This window comes from Anser cygnoides, chromosome 17 (genome assembly GCF_040182565.1).
Source record: "Anser cygnoides isolate HZ-2024a breed goose chromosome 17, Taihu_goose_T2T_genome, whole genome shotgun sequence".
Lineage (NCBI taxonomy): Eukaryota > Metazoa > Chordata > Aves > Anseriformes > Anatidae > Anser > Anser cygnoides.
The window spans coordinates 8,076,092-8,094,600 of record NC_089889.1 but is presented as its reverse complement, the minus strand read 5'-3'; the positions used below and the strand labels follow the sequence as shown (position 1 = coordinate 8,094,600).

The following is an 18,509-nucleotide window of genomic DNA, read 5'->3' as shown; positions in this document are numbered from 1 at the left end:
AAAATTATTTAATATGGTTTTAAGTAACAGGCCATACTTAAGTTGCCGGAGACAGCTGTTCAGATTTTTTAAAGGCTCCTTGCTCACAGCTGTTGATGGTTTCAACAATTCTTCCAGCAAGGCAGCAGGGACCGGACAATCAGGAATCTTGACTGGAGTCACAGGATTTGAAGAGTTATTCTCTCCTTTCCTCTGGTTAAGGAAAAAAAAAGGAAAAAAAAGAGCCATAAATAAAATCAGGTTATTCCATCCACTTCACTTCTATCACACGAAGTCTCACATTGCACTACTGGTACATAACATAAATGTAGTTCTGATACCTGCTCTACAATACAGTTAAGTTTCATGGGTCACAAGCAAAAGTTCCTAACCTAACATCAGCTTCTAGTCATGCTTATAGGTAAACACAGAGCATACAGAAGGACTACTTAAGAAATCACCTTACGAAAGAAATAAAACATTAAAGATTTAAACCCGGATCTTCACAACAAATTTTAATAACAGCCTATCAGTATAGTTAAGAGAAAAAAAAAAAATCAGAAAAAAAACCACAAAGAAGTTTAGTATAATCAAATAAGTCCTTCTGGAAATTCTAGAACCTGCAGGATGAAATATCTAGATTAATGTCTGGAAGAATGATACAGATGAGTTCCATATGAAGTTCTCTTAACTGAGAGAATTACTTCAGAGAAGGAAGGAGCAAGAGATCTACTATTACTGCATTTTCTGTATGTGATTAGCAAATAGGAAAAAAAATAATCAAAGAAGCTGTTAATAGTCACCTTTTGAAATTGTGGAAGGATGAAAAACTAGATAGGACCAGAATAGAGAAGACAGACACATGAACATTAAGAAAGTACTGACTAAATATTTGGCCATGATTCACTATTTAATTTAAGCACTTCTTTTTTTACTTTATTATAATAAGTTAAAATGTAAGTGGAAGATAATACGGTAGACACAAAGTTTTCTAATGAAAAAGATTAGAAGTCAAGACCAGTAAAGTTACTTTTGCCTGCAAAATATTTATTAATATTAAATATTATTATTGTTGCTGTTGTTTTTGATATTATTAAAATTATTTAAAATATAAAATTATTATAAAATTATTATTGTATTATTATTAATAATAAATAAAATACTAAATATTTATTATTTAAATATAAGAACATCAGTAACTCTGTGCCACAGGTAGACATTTCAGTTAAGAGTTTTCACCAAAGTTTCCTTGCAGCAGAGTATTTTCCAGTACTGCAATCCAATTACACTACTACATATTTTTCCTACTCCAATACCTTCTTCATCTTGCCGTGCTTCAGATCCAACTTCAGCTGCTGGTTTTGCTGCAGCAGTGACTTCATACTGTTCTTCAGTTCACTCACTTTAGCCTGCAGCATAAACTTATCCTTCTGAGTCACTGACAGATCTTCTCTCACCATTTCTAACTCAGTCTTGATATTCTAGATAGGAAAATAAGGGAATCAATCTGATACAAGAAAGCGATACAAAAAATCCAGAACTAAGGCTTTCATCACCTTTTCCAGATTCCAGAGGAAACTAGAAAAAGAATAAAAAAATGATACTGCTATGTGAAACAAATTCACCCTGACAGAAAACTAGAAATAAGATTAAAAGTCAGTAACCTATTTTTACAGTGTAAGGTCAATGAAATATGAAACTAACAGCCCAGTGAAATCAAGAAAAAGACTGCAAAACACATCATGAATTATTATTTTTTTGAATAAAAATGTATATTAAAAATCAGTGTAAATGCTTTTAAATGTGTTTGAACTACAAAATACTGTTTTAATTATCCCCCTACACCAATACCAGGTATCCATCAGAATCTCCACCTGCTGGATTAAATACCTGTAGGACAACTTGCATCCCTTCTAATTCCTTATGGCTGCGCTGTTCACTCATATCCAACTGCTGCTTAAGTGTTTCTATTTCTCTTTCTTTTTGTTCTACTTCCCACTTGAGGTCTTCCACCTAACAACAAAAAAAAGTAGCTTTAGAATTCTCTATGCGGGAAATCAATCACAAAAATATATTATCTGTGTCTCATGAACCTTTCCTATTTTTAAGAAAACTTCCTAAAATAAACTTCATTAAAAATTCCTGAATGAAACACAAATGAAATCATACAACACATCCTAAGGATAAACACAGTAAGTGTGCAGGTTTTACCTCTTGGCTTACTACAGGCTGTTCACTAAGCTTGTCATCCAGCTTTTTCTGCAGAAGTTGGAGCTGAGATCTGGCTTCTGCCAGCTCTTGCTGAAACTGTGATACTTCCTGGGAATGTTTCTCATCCTCTGCCCTACACAGCAATATTAACAGAAACAGATACAGTACTTACACAATCTGTCCTTTAAAACAAGTACTTCACTATGTTAATATATAATTGTTAATTATATGGCAGCTCATGACACCTGGTGATACCTTTGAAGGCTTGCCAACACATTTGCTGCAAGAGTTAAGTCACAAAAGACAGATGCGTAAATATATTAAATGCCGCAAAAACCACATTCTTTGAGCACTGGTAACATTCCATTACAAACAACAGATTATACAGTGAACAAAACAAAAAGCCTGTCAGTAATTGTGCTTTTGTTTTAGGAGAATTAGAGTTAGTCTTATATCCATTCTTATGTAGGTCTGATAATTTCTTACAATGTAAGAAAATAGGTTCTATACAACAAAACAAGTTGCATTTCAGTATATTGTGGGATATATGCAATGCTCAAATTCATCCTCTACATAATTCCTTAGGGATGTAAGAGGGGAGAATAACAGGATAATATGTACGTAAAGTGTTAACCCTTACTAGTAACAAGAAATAGCAAAAATCCATGTCGAAACTGGAAAAAAAAGGGTGGTGAAGCCTATATACAGCCTACTTCGGGTCTAATTGAATTACTAAGAGACATGAACATGTAAATATTTGCCTAGCATTCAAACATGTATTTTACGATCAGTCTCAGCTGGGATGCATTTCAACATAATCCACTTCAGAATGGCAAAACCAAAAATTCATTAATGTATGTGTTTTTCAGAGGATTTACTTTGTTTACTGTACTTCAAGAACTTGGGCATTTATTACAGCGTACTTACTGCAGTTTGTCCACTTCAGCCTGAAGGGCTTGGACAAGGAGTTCTTTGGCTTGTAGCTCTTTCTTGATTTCATTGAGCTCAAGGAAAGCAGCTTTGTAATGACGGCGATTGTGTGCTGCATCTGCTTTGGCTGCTGCTACCTGCAAGAAAAAAGATACTATTTTTCTTTGTTTTATCACTGTACGAGAATCAAAAAAGAACTAGGCTAGAAGGGTACAGAACAAATCAAGAAGAAAATTGTGCAGCAGTGTTAATTTGCTGTTTATAATTATTTTTGTTTAGAAAAATACTGTTAGTGTTGTCAGCCTTAATGCTAATAGCGGTTAATAATTACATAATGAAAAATCACGTCTGCTAAACTGCTTTTTTACTGCAAATTTTTGATGAAGTAGCATCACTTTAGGATGCACTCCATGCCCTGCAAGCCAAAGTGGAACTTTCTTGGTAGTCAGCGATCATGGTTAACACAGGGCACAACAGAAAAGATATCAATTGATCTTTCAACTATCAGCCATCATGTCAGAGACCCTGCAGGAAGCAGCATATTACAAAGCATAGATTTTCTGTAAAGCTAGTTTTCAAATACTTTACATTTAAATCATCTTTTAAAATAAATAAATAAAACTATGACCTATTACCTGTTCCTTAAGGTCTTTAACTTTTGACTTTTCTTTCTCTAAGGAAGCCTGTAAAGTTTGAATAAGTTGTTGCATTTGCTGGTCCTCTTCCTCTTTTCGCTTTAGGACTGCCTGAACCTGTAGCACATCACAAGAACAAATGCACATTTTGTGTACTCACTGGAAGACCAGAAATGCCAATAGAGTAAATACAAACATCAGCCAATGTAGCAGTTGCAAAGCTTCTCTCTGCTGTTCACTGATAACTGCTTCTATAGAGTACCATTCAAGCTTAAAGTAGCCATGGTTAAATGGTAGCACATTACAGGCAATGAATTGCCTATATTCCCTTTTTCTTATACCCCAAGAATACATTACCATTGGCATAAAAATCAACATTAACCTCAGCGAATCATTATGTGATACAGTTTGCATGTTCCAAAAATCTTAAATAAGCCACACTTTCACAACTGCAAGTATTTCAGCATGATTTCTTTACACCCTAAGAGAGAAACAGCTCTGTTTAGTGCAAAATATCGTTTCTGATCTGTTTGTATTCTCATACGTTACTACTGTTACGCAACATACAGGAGGCCTGCATCTGAAGAAAACACACCAACATTGCATTGTATCAGTGAAGACCTATACATCTTATCAGAAATATTAACCATTTCCTTTCTTAAGGCATAATACCAAAAAGTCATAATACCTGTAGATTCAGTTGCACCAAATCTGCCTCTCTTTTTGCTAAAGCAGTTTCTAGGATATTGTTGTGCTCCCGCAAAGCAGCGTTTGACTGACTAAGGCCTGTAAGTTTTCCTCGTTCATGTTCCAGTTCAAGGGCCAACTTCTTGTTAATTTCTTCTAAACGTTTTATCTTCCTCCTGAAGCCTCTAGATTCCTGAAGCTACAACCAAAGAACAGTTGAAAGTAAATACAAACATCTCCAGATTAATACCTCAAAAAAAAAAACTGATGTAAATTAATTTCTTTGCTTTTACAGTTTTCCTTCACTCTCTCTGCCCCCCTTTTTAAAAAGGTACTTCAAAACATGTGCATTTTCACATTTTTTTCCTAATGGAAGACTAAAATGCTTGCTAGAAAGCACAATCAATGAGTACTGTTCATGCGGAGATAAAGAGTAGTTGATGGGTTTTTTTGTGCAACTTTACAACTGAACACCACCACCCTGCCCTCCAAAATCACTGAGCATACATGACTCCCAATAGTTTCAAAAGATAACTATTCATGCATACTCACTATCTTATGGCCAGACACAGCTGGTATCTTCTTTTCTCCTATACTACAGTGGTTCATAAAACCATGAAGAGACAGTACAGGGCAGAAAAATTATATAGTGTCAGCAACACAATGCTTGCTATGTCAGATTCTGATTTCCTGCACTGTTGGAATAAAATTATGGTACTGAAAATCTCTCCCCGCCTCTAGGTGCTTTTTACTGCCACCTTCCCATCTACCACGTAAATTCAGGTAATCACCTCATCCTCTAGTTCCAGCACTTTCTCTCTGTATTCTTCAAGCTCCTGGCTGGTAAGTGAAATCACTTCTTGCAACTCTTTTTCCAGCATCAACTTGCTTTTGCTAACAGTTTGCAATTCTGTCTCCAGAGCTTGAATCTTTTCCTAAAGACAAAGGGATCACAAGCCTGATTCATTTATCATCCATCTCTGCAGAGGCAATTTTGTTTTGTTAGGAAGTTTATTTCTCTACCAAATATTAAATGAGCTGCTAGTGATTAATGTAAAGGTCTAGCTCAGAGCTTTCAACCCTTTGAATCCAACCACTACTTATAGCATTTTTTATATTTTGCTCCATTAGTCCAAGGAATTTAGGTCTTTCCCCCTGTAAATTAATTCTCGTATTAAACCGTATTACAGTCATAACATATATGATTAAATTACAGCTACCCTGAAGAGATGGCAACTGTCTATGAGAAAAAAGGCAGTTAGAGTTTGGGAAATTTTTCAGATCCCAAGCAATTAATAATCTCAAAAAACATGAGTAAAATACAAAAATCCAAAGCCTGCCAAACTCTCTCTCAAATATAATTAAGGAAATTCTCAGTATTCAGAACACTGATACCAGGGTTCTTATCTAACTTTATATTCCAAGTATTTTCATCACTTCAGTGTATAGTAATATTTCAACATGTATTTAATAATGTGATAGTGCTATCTTTGTATCAACAATGTTAGAAGACACCTGCATACTTGAGCGATCTGGTTGTTTCCACCATCAGTGATTTGTGCTTTTAGTTTGCTCAACTCTGCTTCAGCAGATTCCTTTGCAGTGAGGGATTCCTGTAGCCTCCGACTAAGAATGCCGACTGCATTCTCATAGGCTTTATGCTTTGCTTTCATCTCTTTCTGAGCACTTGTCAGATCTGACCCTAGACGCTTCATTTTCTGTTTCTGCTCAGTAATGGCCCTAGAACGAAAGCAAAAAACAAAGCATAAGGTTAAAACAAAATTTGCCAGAAAATGATATTGAATGATTAAATTTTAGCATGGCTCAATTGAAAAGAAAGAAGTAAGTAAAATCTGCATATAGTCCACATTTCACCAGCTGAACTGTAAGGATACTACAGGAGACTGTGCCAAATGCCTTGCTGTAGTTAAGGTAAATGACACCCACTTCTCTCCCCTTGTCCCAAGTCACTCATCTCAGAAAAAGCCATCAGATTGGTAAGGTACAATTTTAGCCCCTTGTGAGGTAGTGACTAAGACTTTTGAACACATTCTAGGAAAGTTGTTATGATAATTAAGAGGTCTTTGTCAGAATTATTAAAATTCCAGTATGAAGGAAGATACACTACTCTCTCTATAAATAATACAGAATTTAGAATAAGAATCTAACTAAGGTCTCATCTAATCTGATATCTTCAGTGGGTACGTCGTTTCTCGGTATAAAGGTTTTCTTCTATGGTTACCAGTTAAAAAAAAAAACACAACAACTTGTTCTCATTAAGGCCAACATTCTAGCCATTCAAGGTTAAAATTTACTGAAAGAAAATTAGGATTAACTCCATTAAATATGTTACAACATGTTAACACAATTCATGCCATACAACATATATATCATTTAAAAGCATGAGTGAATCAGAGAAGATGGAACTCCCGCAGTATGCATTCAGCACTTGGCCATGGATGTTATTTCCCAAACAGAATAGGAAAAGACTGATTACTAAAAGTGTGGATATGAGAGATCAATGTAATAGATCTTTTGTCTGTACCAAAAGAACAGACTTACTTTTTTGCTTCTTCTTGCATTTGTTCTACTTCTAGTTTTAATGCCTGATTTTCCTCAGCAAGAGATGCCATTTGTTCCTTATCGAACTGCAAAGACTTTATAGGGAGAGAGGAGAAAAAAAAAAAATCAAAAACACGAGGTAAGAACAAAAACGTGTTTTCTGTTACTTTACAGGAAAATAAATACAAAGTTTCAAAATTATTTACAGTTCTAAAAAAAATGTGGAAAAAAACCACCTATTTCAAGTTTCTCTGCTTCCTGACTCCTTTTTATTACCTTTTAAATTCTTTCCTCTGTGGCCACCACCGTAACGTGTATGCACAGAGTTCTACTTTATCTCCGCTCTCAGACAACATTCACTTTGGGACCAGGCAAAGTGCTTCCACACCACACTTCTACCCCTACTGTAGCATGCTTCTCCCCACTGACTTACATGAGGTGTTAATGAGCAGTCACATTAACAGAATTGTGGTAGTAATATGCTCAACTATATATACAGTATTAAATATGTAGCCAAGAACCTAAACTTGCAGCCATTCTGTTTATTTCCAAAACTAACAGAAATAGCAACATATTCTGTATGTAATATTCTCTCCAAGTCCAAAGCTTGACACCTTCCATACCTGTAGGCGTGTTTCCATATCGTCTCGTTCTTTCTGCACTGACTGAAGATGATTTTCTATTTCCACCATCTGCTGGTGAACCTGAGATACTTCCTTCTGTAGTTTCGAATGTTCAGACTCGAGTGATTGTTTTTCAACTTGAATTTTCAGTAGCTCTCGTTTTAACTCTTTCACTTCTGAGTCTAGACGTTTCTTTGTAGCTTTCAATTCGCTAATCAGCTGGTCCTTAGAACTTGCATCTCTTCGATAAGCTTCCACCATTACCTTGCACACAAGAGTTTCAAGAGCAACATATCATCTCTGTTACAACTTTGCTGTAGATTACTCTTAAATTTCTAAAATATTTACCGATGTTATTCTAGTTTTGGGGGGAGGTGGTATCAAAGAATACAAACGAATGTCATCTGTAACAGAATCACAGAATGGGTGAGGTTGGAAGGGACCTCTGGAGGTCATCTGGTGATACTCCCTGCTCAAGCAGGGTCACCTAGAGCACTTTGCACAGAATCACGCCCAGGTAGGTTTTGAATATCTCCAGAAAAGGAGATCCCACAACCCCTATGGGCAACCTGTTCCAGTGCTCTGTCACCCTCTCAGTAAAGTTTTTCCTCATATTCAAATAGAACTTCTTGTGTTTTAGTTTGTGCCCATTGATTCTTGTCCTATCTTTGGGCACCACTGAAAAGAATCCGGCCCCAACATCTTGACACCCTCCCTTAAGATATTCATATACATTGATAAGATCCCTTCCCAGCCTTCTCTTCTCCAGGCTAAACAAGGCCAACTTGTTCATTAAGTAAATATGAATAAGTGTTTATAGCAGTATGGTATACTCTTCTTCATATTCTTTATGGAACTACACTACTTAAACGCAAATAAAAAAATAATTGTAAAAATTAACTATTCCATGCACATAATTAAGAACTTTTGTCATGAGAAGGGGGAGGGGGTGTTAATTGCAGTTTAAGCAGCCTTCTCAAAATTAAACCAAATAAGCTAAAAACCACCTTTGGCATTACGTTAATGAGCAATCAAGTGGTAAATTAATGGTGCCTCTATGCATAATAGATATTTACAAAACTAATGACGTATCAATTTTAAATTACTATTTTAAAACTAATTATTTAGAATAAAATTTGCGATAAAACAATTTTATTCTCAATCCAATTCCTCAGGCAACTACAATTTTTCAAAACTGAAGGAAAATGAAGACAACTGAAGATTTTTCTAAGTGCTTTTGCAAAAGCAAACCTAATAACAAGCCAGAGAGAGACTTTACATAGAGGATCAATTAGCAAACTTCCTCAAGACCAATGAAAGCTTGAAATGATTGATGGATCCACTTTTTCTTAACTGCAGGTAAAAATTCAACTGAAACCATGTAACTATGACGCAAAGTTCTTTTTATTTGATACAGAAAATGAATTCCAGTCTCCTCACAGTAGCCCTCAGAAATACATACTTACACTGTAAAACATAATTTATGTTTTCATTTCTTTGAAATAGCTTGCTTTTGCTTACCTTCTGCTGCAGGAACTGTTCCTTCACCTTTTGAACCTGTTTTCTGAGGCTGACATTTTCCTGTTGAAGATTTTCTACCTGCCAGAGGAAAGAAACAAACATGTTTTACATGTGAAACACGTCATATTCTACATTATTTCAAGTATTGACAGAAACATGTTTTACATGTGAAATACGTCGTATTCTACATTATTTCAAGTACTGACAGTATTTTTAGCTATGCTTGTACAAATTGCCTAATCTAACAAGGATCCTGTTTCTGACTAGGTATCTCAATGGCACTTTTAGATAACCCAACAGAAATAAACTCACACTTTATAATGAGCTCAACCCTCGGGAGTAAACAAACGTCCCTTATCCTGCCAGTAACGTTTTAGTGTGTGTCATTAATCTACATACGTGGTAAGCAGATGGCACCAGTTCATATATACATGATCAAATCATGTACAAATCTATCATGTAACTGGCAATGTCACGTGCCTGTGGCAATACTTGTCTGGAGCAGCTATTTTTAATAAGATATTTTCAGCAATTTCTTACCTGGCTTGACTTTATTGCCATTTCTTGCCTCAGTTGTTCCAACACTTCTGATGCTACTTCCGTGTCTTCTTCAAGGCGTTTTGTTCCTTTATCAAGCTGCTCTTGGCTTGCTTTTGCTGTCTGCAGAGCTACTTCCAAGACAATCTTCTCATTTTGCAAATACTGTATCGTGTCATCTTTAGAAGTAGCATCACTCTGGAACTCTTCTAATCTGGCCTTCAGTTCATCGTACTGTGTTTGCAGGTCATCCAGGGACTGCTCTTTGGTGTGCAACGTCTCTTGGGTCATAGTGAATTGCTTCATTAGATCTAGGTGTTCTTGCTGTAAAGATTCAAGCTGCAAATCTCTCTGATGCAAAGTCAGCTTGACCTGAGAAAAAGTGTTTTAAGATTAAATTTGTAAGATTAAATTCATACAAAATGAATATGAAATTTCAAAAAAAAATTTACAGTTACAGAGATGATTCTGAAAAATGTGGGGGGCCTTTTCACCTGGGACAGAGTGACTTTGATACGGACTTCATTTTTGCAGCAATCTTTCAGACTGTTTAAAAAAAGTTTAGAGCTCAGTATTTATTTACTACTGCCTTTTCAGCCAATTAACTATTTCCCTTACAACCTTTGGTAATTTGCCTAAAAACAGTCTACCTGATCCAACTCTTGCTCCAATGTTGCTGCAGAATCAGCCATTTTCTGAAGCTGTTCTTTCTCATCCTCAAACTCCTCTAGTTTTCTCTGCAAATCTTCTTCCACCATGGTTTTAGCCTCCTGGATCTGCATGAAGGCAGCTTCTTGATCTAACATGTCAGCCTGCGCAGAAAAAGCAAGTAGTCAACATCTACGGTTTCAATTGGCAGGGGCTGTTGGATGTGTGTGTCGGGGAATAAAAAAGAAAAGTTTAAGTTATCAAGAACATTTCTAGAAGAAAGTAACAAGCAAATATAATTTTGATGTCTGCCTTATACATCTGTATATCTTTACTGAAGTCACTCACCCATATACTTAAGACACCTTAGAATAAGTTGAGTGTCTTGTATACTTGTGACAATCTGAGTTCCTTATATAGCACCATGTCCTTTCTAAATGGATGAAACAAGGTATAAATAAGACAAATATTTAAAGTATTAAAATTAAGCTGCTCAGAAAATTCTGAAACAAAAGTAAATTCCTTGGATACTGTAGCAACTCCATGAAATAGAAAATCCTGTCATTTACACAACTGCTATCAGAAGCAATGGAGATGGGTTCTAAACGCTTTGAAAGTGAGTGTGCTGCACTTGAATAGATTTTACTCATCTTTTCTTCCTGAAGTACAGGAAGGATAAACCTGAGTACTGAGCAATTTCACATATTTAAGAAGAATATTACTGACTTTATCTTCCAAGTAAGTTTTCTCTTGGAAAAGTTCACGAACGGACAAAGCAGAACATTTACATCCACTTTTAAAACTCAATTAAAAACAAATACCAGCTCTGAAAATGCAGGCATCACCTTGGAATGGGCAACATATGGCCTTTCTCCCTCTTACTGTTTGTAGTTTCATGCAAATTTATTTGTTCTGAAACATTTCTTGTTTTTATAAAGCATCATTTTAACCAATTCATAAGAATTCCATGCTGCTTTGATGGAAAATACTTGAGTTTTCAAATACTATGCTTGCAAAAACTAAATACACAACTTAAACAGAACATAATTCATGAAGACCACCTACAACCTCACCTCAATATTCTGCAACTGTGCCGCAATACGTTCCTTTTCTTTAATTGATCTGTGCTGGGTTTCAGTCAACTGCTGAGACAATGCCACATTCTCTAGTTTGAGATGTTCCAACACACCTGCTTGGGTCATTTGCCCAGCCTGGAAGAGGGGGAAAAAAATATCACTGATTAATACCAACAGCTCAAATTTGCAAGTTCTAGGAAGGAAAAGAAAAAACACAACACACTGAATCTATCTGTGCCTAATCTCAACTACTACTTACATTGCACTATAGATGTTCATCCACACAAGACAAGTGATTAAATTTATGCCTCAGTATCAACATGAGCTAACACCTTACAACAAAAAACAAAACAGCTCCGTCCAGCCTGCTCTCCACCTGAAGTATAAAGAGATTGTGTATGAATTCCAACAATGGAGCTGCTCTCAATGTCCTCTGGTGTTGTGGTTTAACCTGGCAGGCAGCTAAGCACTCAGTGGGATTGGGGAGAGACTTGGGAAAAAAGAAGTAAAAGCTTGTGAGTTGAGATGAAGTTAGTCTAATAGGACAGAAAAGGAAGATAAATAATGATGATAGTAATATGTACAAAACAAGCGATGCACAATGCAGTCACTCACCACGCACTGACCAATGCCCAGCCTGTCCCTGAGCAGCGGTCATCCCCCCCATACTCTGGCCAGCCACCCCCATATAATTTTTGAGCATGGTATCACATGGTATTGTGGACAGCCATCCCTTTTGACAGTTTGGGTCACCTGTCCTGGTTCTGTCCCCTCCCAGCTTCTTCCGCACCCCCAGCCTCCTCACTGGCAGGGTGGCATCAGAAGCTGAAAAAGTCCTTAATGTAGTTTAAGCAACGATCAAAACATTAATGTGTTATCAACACTGTTCTCATCCTAAATCCAAAACACAGCACCATACCAGCTACTAGGAGGAAAAATAACTCTATCCTAGCTGAAACTAGGACATCTGGATAAAATTAAAAGAACAGATTCTCAGTCCTATGTGCAAGCAAATCGCAATACCTGTATATTAGCCATCTCACTCTGCAGCCTGACACGAGCCTCCTGAGCGAGTACCAGCTGCTGCTGGTACCACTGTCGCACATTTTGGAGCGATGTGATTTCTGTTTCAGATGCCTTTAGCTTATTGGTCAGCGTGGTCCGTTCCAACTGCACTTTATGAAGTTGGTTTTGTAAGGAAGCCAACTGTTGTCGCAGATCATGAACTAGAGAAAGGAAAAGAAAGGACCTGGACTACTCCATTGCTCAATTTTTATGCGCACATTTTCAAGGCTTATTGCTATATTCATAGCTTATTTATTTGAACAAAAATATATGCACCTAATTACATAAAGATTGGCTGTTCCTGCAAAAGCAAAAAATGAAAATTCTAGAATCCAAAGAATTAGGCTCATAAACAGAACAAAATTAAAATAAATGAGTAATTTTTTTAAGCATTCAAAGCTCATTAGAGGCAGAAAATATGAATTAAAAAACACACAAAATTAGAAAGCAGGTATCCTGACATTGAGATGCATCATTACAGACCAGTATTTGTGCAGTTTTCTAAAAAACATTAGTCCACCGTCAAACAGTTACTAGATTAAATATTTATGCCTCCTCCTACAAGCTGGCTGTGTCTTGCAAATTATGGCATTTGTGACACAACATAAACAATCACCTTAAAATTCAGCTATTTAGTATGACATCAATAAAACACAAATTAAAATTATTTCTTGCTCTTGGACTTCAGAATTATGTTGAACTAAAATGATTTATGGAATAATAAAATTTAGAGATCAAAATTTGCGTCAGCCCACCTGTGCTGTCTCTGGTGAGAACACTTTTTTGCATATCTTCAACCTTCAGCATGAGTCTTTGGTACTGCTCCTCTGCCAACTGCAAATCGTTATTTGAAGAAGCCAAACTAGCATTCTTTGCTTCCAAGGTGTTTTGCAGGTCGGCCATTGCTCTTTCCAGATCCCAGCATGATTGCTTTAATGTGGCCACTTCTGAGCTCAGCGATTCCTGCTTCTGTTGGCTGTTTTGGCTGTGCTCCATCTGTGCCTGAAGCTTCATGTTCAAAGCTGCAAGTTGGGCTTGTAGCTCAGTCTTCTCTTTGAGAGCCTGAATGTGTCCCAAAAATTAAATACGAAAGAGAAAATACATTAATGGCTGATTAGAGAAGATACCTAGCAAAATGGCTTTGCTAAGGCAAAGACCACTTACTTCTAAGAATGATTTTTTGAAGTGACACCTCACATAGCAAATAGTTCAAATATTCAAAGAAAACAGAAGAAGGCACAGACAAGACATATATTTATCAAAAATCCTGACATGGTTATTGACATACAAGATGTGTTTCCACACTTTAAGTAAGAATGCTTTGCATTACCTACCTATGTTATACCATCAGTCAATACAAAGAGAAAACACAGACATCATTAGCATAATTCTGGATTCATCATCTCTAAAGTTCTGCTGTCTTTTTTCCTAAACCTTTGAAGGCTTTAATGACTATCTTCATAAGTGTACTTGTAATGTACCCAATTCAACAATGTTTTTACAAAACACATTCCCATAAGAGTAGGAAGCTCTTGAAAATTAACATATTAATATAATTTGCTAAATACAGAAATTCATTTTGTACCTGATTAGCTTCTACTGAAAGTGCCTCTAGCTGCCCTTCAAGTCTCATCTTCTCCTTTAGCACCTGCAGCATTTCATCATGAGTTCCTGCGATAGAGCTTTCCATAGATACACTGGAGACAGAGATACCACACACACAGTTGAAGAGTTAGAATACAACACTCACCTAGCTGAAGAAAAACGAGTCTGAAATTAAGAGGTACTCAGACTCCCTAAGATAATATGCTTTTCATCTAAACTAGAAATCAGGATATGCTTTCTCACTTCATGATGGATCCAAAATACAGGGAAACAACCTTCATTACCATCCAAAGAACAAAGAAATTAGATTTACACTGAAGTTGTACATGTTAGCTTCCTATATTCGCAGCAACTAGAATTTATTGTGGTACCCATATATTTGTAATGTTTACAAAAACGCAATGGTTGACTTCAGTGTGTTCTGTAGCTGTATATGCCTTTATAAGCAGACAAATGGACATAATATGAACAACAAAATCTCTACAAATGTTGTCCGCGATGCCTGCTTTAATGCAAAAGTTCCTGAGAAATAGCAACAACTAGTGCAAAAGAAAGAGCAGGTATTTGGCTAAGGGATAAGTTTAATACCTATTACAAACACACAAGCTTGTGAGACTACAGTTAAGGGGCTGAAGAGGGTAAAAGCGTATAGGACAGGACTCTCAACATTTCATGATTTGAGGTCTGAAAGATACATAGATCAGGTAAACGACCATAGTAAAAATCACTGTTTGAGACAGTTATATCAACACTTTCAGGCTTTAAAGATCAATGCCGCAAAAGTGATTCAGTGAATAAACGGAGCAAATACAGATAGAAGCAATTGCTAGCAGACCATTTAAAACATTCTATCAGTGTCAAAACTATTTTTCTCTAAAGATATATTAAGTAGGTACTCAGTGAAGCGACCTTTCAGTTTCTTTTAGAATCTGTAAGTTAAAAGCTGATTTGATCATGACGAACATAAATTGGATCCAATGCTAGTAAAAGATAAGAGTAACAGACTGCCTATCCCAAAAAAGCATAACACCGTAGTCATCTCACTGCCCACCAATCTTTCTTACCTGCTAGAAATACTGTCTCTCCGGCTCCGTACTTCCCCATTAAGTTCTTGCTCTTGGGCTTGGTGCTCCACTGCTGCAGCCTGCAGAACCTCACTGATGGAAGGAAATTGCCCCATGGCATCAGGATGTATCTTCTGACCATTTATTGTATATGGAATGCTCTGTTTGCCTTCTGCATTCTGTAAACTGTTAAACACCACTTTTCCTGACACGCTGCTGTAGGTAGAGCTGTCACTTTCATTTCCATCCAGCCTCATTCCCACTTCACTTCCATCAATCTCTGAAATGCTATCTCCTGCCAAGGAGGAATTCTCTATTCGATCATCTGTGTCGGAGGGTAGACTAATCTCAGAAACAACTGATGTTGGACCACTTCTGCTTTGCTTCAGCATCCCACCAGGTAAATCAGTAGCCAGAAGACTCCCTGTAGCATTTCTAGAGTCTGAATCTTCACTTCTGTAGTCAGCCAAGGACCGGATCTTACTGGACTTTGAAGATTTTGAACTTCTTCTCTCTTTTGAGGATGCTGGAAGTCCCAAACTACCCAGTTTGGGTCCTCTGGGGACGCTGGTCCGCAAAAAGGAATATTCTTTTGTCATTGCTACAGTGCTAGCTCTTGGCAAGATTTCTGGATTTAACATCAACTCAGGATCTAGTGTGCTGGAGGGCCGGTTTTTGGATGTAGACTGATTAGATGAAAAGAAACCGAGACAGTAAATTTCAGAATGTTACATTTGAACTGGCATCAAGGATTTGTTTTGTTGTCGAACTTAATACATAAAGCTTTAAACTATTATATTAATATTTAAATTTCTGTATCACTTCACGAATGAGTAAACTATGGCAACAATCAAGACTAAATATAGACAGGTTGAAAGCAATCGAGGTAGAGTCTAAAAACTGAAAGATACAGGAAAAAACGAAAACTAAAGAATTCAGATTTCGAATAACTGTTTTCTTAAGCTTAAGATTGCCTACATTTGTGTTTTTTTTTCTTATTTCAGGTAGCAAAAAAATGGTGTTACCAATGCAATAACAGAGAAACAATACAGAGAACCAATTCCAGAAGAAAATGAATGTTTTCTCACATTTAAAAAAGCTACTGAACATTTGAAGCAGAGCAAACAGTAATTTAAAGCATAGACTGTATAAAGTTCCCATCAACAACTGAATCTAGAACATCTGTTATGTGGTACTCACTCTTTCTTGATGTCTCTTCACTCTATATTGTTTGAGCTGCTCTTCTAGCCGTCTTCTTGCCTGAAGTCTTATTTGTTCTTCATTCTCCAATGGGAGTGAAGACTCTGCTGAGCCTGTAAGTGAAAGGTATCTTTACAGTCAGAAAGAAACCTCCAACACAGGCAAATCTGATGCAAAAGGAAAAAGCCCCTTCTACCATCAGCAACATGCTTCATGCTTAAGCAAAGGACACAAGGAAAGCCCGTTGCATGCACCTCAGAATACCCTTCTCTAATATATCTTTGTGTAAGCATTAACAATGACTTTGTATTTCAGCTTTCTAGTCTGCAAATACTGTAGCTCCTCCAAGTATATATATGAAAAGAGAAAGATTCTACAGCAAAAACAAAACTATTGCTATCTCATCTGTTCTGCACTTCTGGTAGTACTGAAATTAAAAAACTAAGACAGACCTACATAGTCTGCTCATTCCTTAAAGGCCTGAGAAAACTATTCATTAGATAAATTTTCTACTTCGTAAAATCACATTAGGTCTATCTAATAGTAATGCTTTTAAAAAACATTATTGAAGATAGCTGCAGCATTAGACACCTTACTATAAAGGCTTTGCCCTTCTACTCCCATGTTTATTAGTTATCTTAAAACCACCTCGTTGTGCTGTGTTTTTGTTTGTCTGTTTTTTTAAGTTGTCACCTATTATTTCTAATAATCAGGAAGGAAGATTAGAATAGCTTCAGTCCCAGAAAACATAAATTCCCGTCCAGTGTGAGAATGATTTTTAAATGTTAAGGCACGTGCTTTAGTTGCAGCAGAGTGGTTTACCGAAAGAAAATGAATTTTAGTTCAAAGTAAAAGCTTACTGCCAAGATGACACTTAGTCCAAGCTGAAATGATATTATAGATTTTACAGTCAGGCTCAGAGAAAAAAGCTTTATGCAGCAATAGAAAGCAGGGGCGCTATCATAAACAGATGCTTACACAATTCTGTTTCTTGCATGGGAAGACTTAGTTTGAGAGACTGCAAAGCTTCTTTTCTAAGAACTATGCCCTCAGCACTAGTTCCCTGAGACTTCCTTAGGCTGTCATGGAAACCAGTCACACCTGGGGATGACTCTTGACCCTGAGGAATGCTGGTGGGATCAAAAGATATAGGAGAGTCAGGGAAGAGCGACTCTGGCCCATTCTGGCAGGCATCCACTTTGATGTTTATCTTCAGACTTTCCTCTTCATTTGGCACTTCACTGATGTTAACACTGGTAGCTGAAAGAGAAAGTTTCACTAAGCTACTCCGTTTATCCTTACACTGCCACATAAATACAACACCAACACTATTGCCTTTAGACTGTAAGAATATAGATTGCTAATGACAACAAAAACAATTTTATAAAGTATGTTTCTTCTGCTCTTTTAAAATGAAGAAACACCTTTAATTTACTTTAATATAGTGCCTTCAGACAGGATCTCAAAAAAGTGGCCATAAATTATTTTCAAAACCTCACTTGGGTTTCTAAATCTTGTTAGATTTAGAAGCATTTTACACCAAATATAAGTAATGTAATCTGTGTCACACTGAGCTGCAATCTACTACAAATAAGACGTGGCAACTGCAGGCCTCTGCTGAGTGATTCAGCTCTTTGGTATGCTTCTGGGCACTGGTGAGAAAGCACCCACCAGCCCAACTCCCAGCATGGACTAAGCAGAGTTTCTGTATTTTATACAGAGTTTAAATTTTTTCAAAGAAGATGTCTCCAATCATAAGTACTGCAGAAAACCTTACATGAATTAAAAGAATAAATCTAGCAATTATAAGGCAATTCAAGAACCACTTTAATACCAATCTTATCTTGACTTATCTGTGTGTTTTTTTTCCTCTTTTCCATCATGAAAAATGCATCTGCAATAACAGCTCAACACTTCATAGGTTTGTATTTTGGATTTCTCACACATGTTCACTTCACTTGGTTGGGGACTACTTATGTTTATAAAAGTGCTGTTGCAACAAAACTATACATCTAACATTAAATGCACTATTTTAAATCTCAGTAAAACAACTCAAACAAGCAGGGAACAGGAAGAGCCACTGTCATTCTGTTCACACACCATATACCACTGTAGTGACTGGAACTCATCAGAATATATGGAAGATTTTTTTCCATAAAGACGTAT

General features: G+C 36.6%; 1 protein-coding gene across 5 annotated transcripts in view; it reads right to left on the bottom strand.

Moving 5' to 3' along the window:
* The window catches only part of GOLGA3 (golgin A3), a 28,806-nt gene that overhangs the window by 5,384 nt on the left and 4,913 nt on the right, over positions 1–18,509 (bottom strand). For 4 of the 5 annotated variants that reach the window (XR_007163354.2, XM_048063869.2, XM_048063868.2 and 1 more), the window contains exons 3-23: positions 17,322–17,603; positions 16,344–16,456; positions 15,144–15,829; positions 14,060–14,171; positions 13,230–13,536; positions 12,433–12,635; positions 11,407–11,544; positions 10,336–10,497; positions 9,689–10,057; positions 9,149–9,226; positions 7,628–7,891; positions 7,005–7,099; positions 5,966–6,182; positions 5,234–5,377; positions 4,444–4,641; positions 3,756–3,872; positions 3,118–3,257; positions 2,191–2,323; positions 1,870–1,992; positions 1,296–1,460; positions 38–192 (exon numbers count right to left, since the gene is read on the bottom strand). Coding sequence is in view for 4 of the 5 variants with exons in the window: in XM_048063869.2 (XP_047919826.1) it covers positions 38–192; positions 1,296–1,460; positions 1,870–1,992; positions 2,191–2,323; positions 3,118–3,257; positions 3,756–3,872; positions 4,444–4,641; positions 5,234–5,377; positions 5,966–6,182; positions 7,005–7,099; positions 7,628–7,891; positions 9,149–9,226; positions 9,689–10,057; positions 10,336–10,497; positions 11,407–11,544; positions 12,433–12,635; positions 13,230–13,536; positions 14,060–14,171; positions 15,144–15,829; positions 16,344–16,456; positions 17,322–17,603 (4,201 nt within the window). In the remaining variant the exon portion in view is untranslated. The remainder of the gene's footprint in view (positions 1–37; positions 193–1,295; positions 1,461–1,869; positions 1,993–2,190; positions 2,324–3,117; positions 3,258–3,755; positions 3,873–4,443; positions 4,642–5,233; positions 5,378–5,965; positions 6,183–7,004; positions 7,100–7,627; positions 7,892–9,148; positions 9,227–9,688; positions 10,058–10,335; positions 10,498–11,406; positions 11,545–12,432; positions 12,636–13,229; positions 13,537–14,059; positions 14,172–15,143; positions 15,830–16,343; positions 16,457–17,321; positions 17,604–18,509) is intronic. The other variant, XM_048063870.2, reaches the window with a different exon arrangement.